Source organism: Coturnix japonica, unplaced genomic scaffold (genome assembly GCF_001577835.2).
Source record: "Coturnix japonica isolate 7356 unplaced genomic scaffold, Coturnix japonica 2.1 chrUnrandom550, whole genome shotgun sequence".
NCBI lineage: Eukaryota > Metazoa > Chordata > Aves > Galliformes > Phasianidae > Coturnix > Coturnix japonica.
The window spans coordinates 20,724-21,688 of NW_015439930.1; the positions used below are offsets into that span (position 1 = coordinate 20,724).

At 55.8% G+C, this 965-nt stretch overlaps 1 protein-coding gene across 1 annotated transcript in view; it reads left to right on the forward strand.

The window, feature by feature from the left end:
* The first annotated feature begins 668 nt into the window (after positions 1-668).
* The window catches only part of LOC107307335 (P-selectin-like), a 42,395-nt gene continuing 42,098 nt past the window's right edge, over positions 669-965 (forward strand). The window contains exons 1-2 of the mRNA XM_015850833.2: positions 669-759; positions 845-905. Of these exons, the coding sequence (XP_015706319.1) occupies positions 745-759; positions 845-905 (76 nt within the window). The 5' untranslated portion in view covers positions 669-744. The remainder of the gene's footprint in view (positions 760-844; positions 906-965) is intronic.

The following is a 965-nucleotide window of genomic DNA, read 5'->3' on the forward strand; positions in this document are numbered from 1 at the left end:
GTGTGGATCTATGGGGCACAGTGTGGATCTATGGGGCGCTATGGGGCACAATGTAGATCTATGGGGCTCTATGGGGCTCAGTGTGAATCTATGGGGCTCTATGGGGCACAGTGTGGATCTATGGGGCACAGTGTGGATCTATGGGGTGCTATGTAGATCTATGGGGCGCTATGGGGCTCAGTGTGGATCTATGGGGCTCTATGGGGCTCAGTGCGGATCTATGGGGCTCTATGGGGCTCAGTGTGGATCTATGGGGCGCAATATAGATCTATGGGGCTCTATGGGGCACAGTGTGGATCTATGGGGCACAGTGTGGATCTATGGGGCTCTATGGGGCTCAGTGTGGATCTATGGGGCTCTATGGGGCACAGTGTGGATCTATGGGGCTCTATGGGGTACAGTGTGGATCTATGGGGCTCTATGGGGCACAATGTAGATCTATGGGGCTCTATGGGGTACAGTGTGGATCTATGGGGCGCTATGTAGATCTATGGGGCTTTATGGGGCTCAGTGTGGATCTATGGGGCACAATGTGGATCTATGGGGCTCTATGGGGCTCAGTGTGGATCTATGGGGCACAATGTAGATCTATGGGGCTCTATGGGGCTCAGTGTGGATCTATGGGGCGCTATGGGGCACAATGTAGACCTATGGGGCTCTATGGGGCTCAGTGCCCCACATCATCTCAGCTCTTACTGGGGTTTTTCCCTTCCCATCAGGTTCCAGCACTGACCCCTTGGCGCTATGGGGCTCATTGTGGTAAGTGGGGCTGGAGCCCTGACCCCATAACCCACCCCATAACCCCCAACCCACCCCATAACCCCATTACTTTAACCCCCCCCAGGTTGTGCTGCTGCTGGTGGCTGTGACCCCCGGCTGGGGGCTGCGTGTCAACGTCACTGAAGGTCTATGGGGTGATATGGGGTGATAGGGGGGGATATGGGGCTATATGGGGGAATATGGGG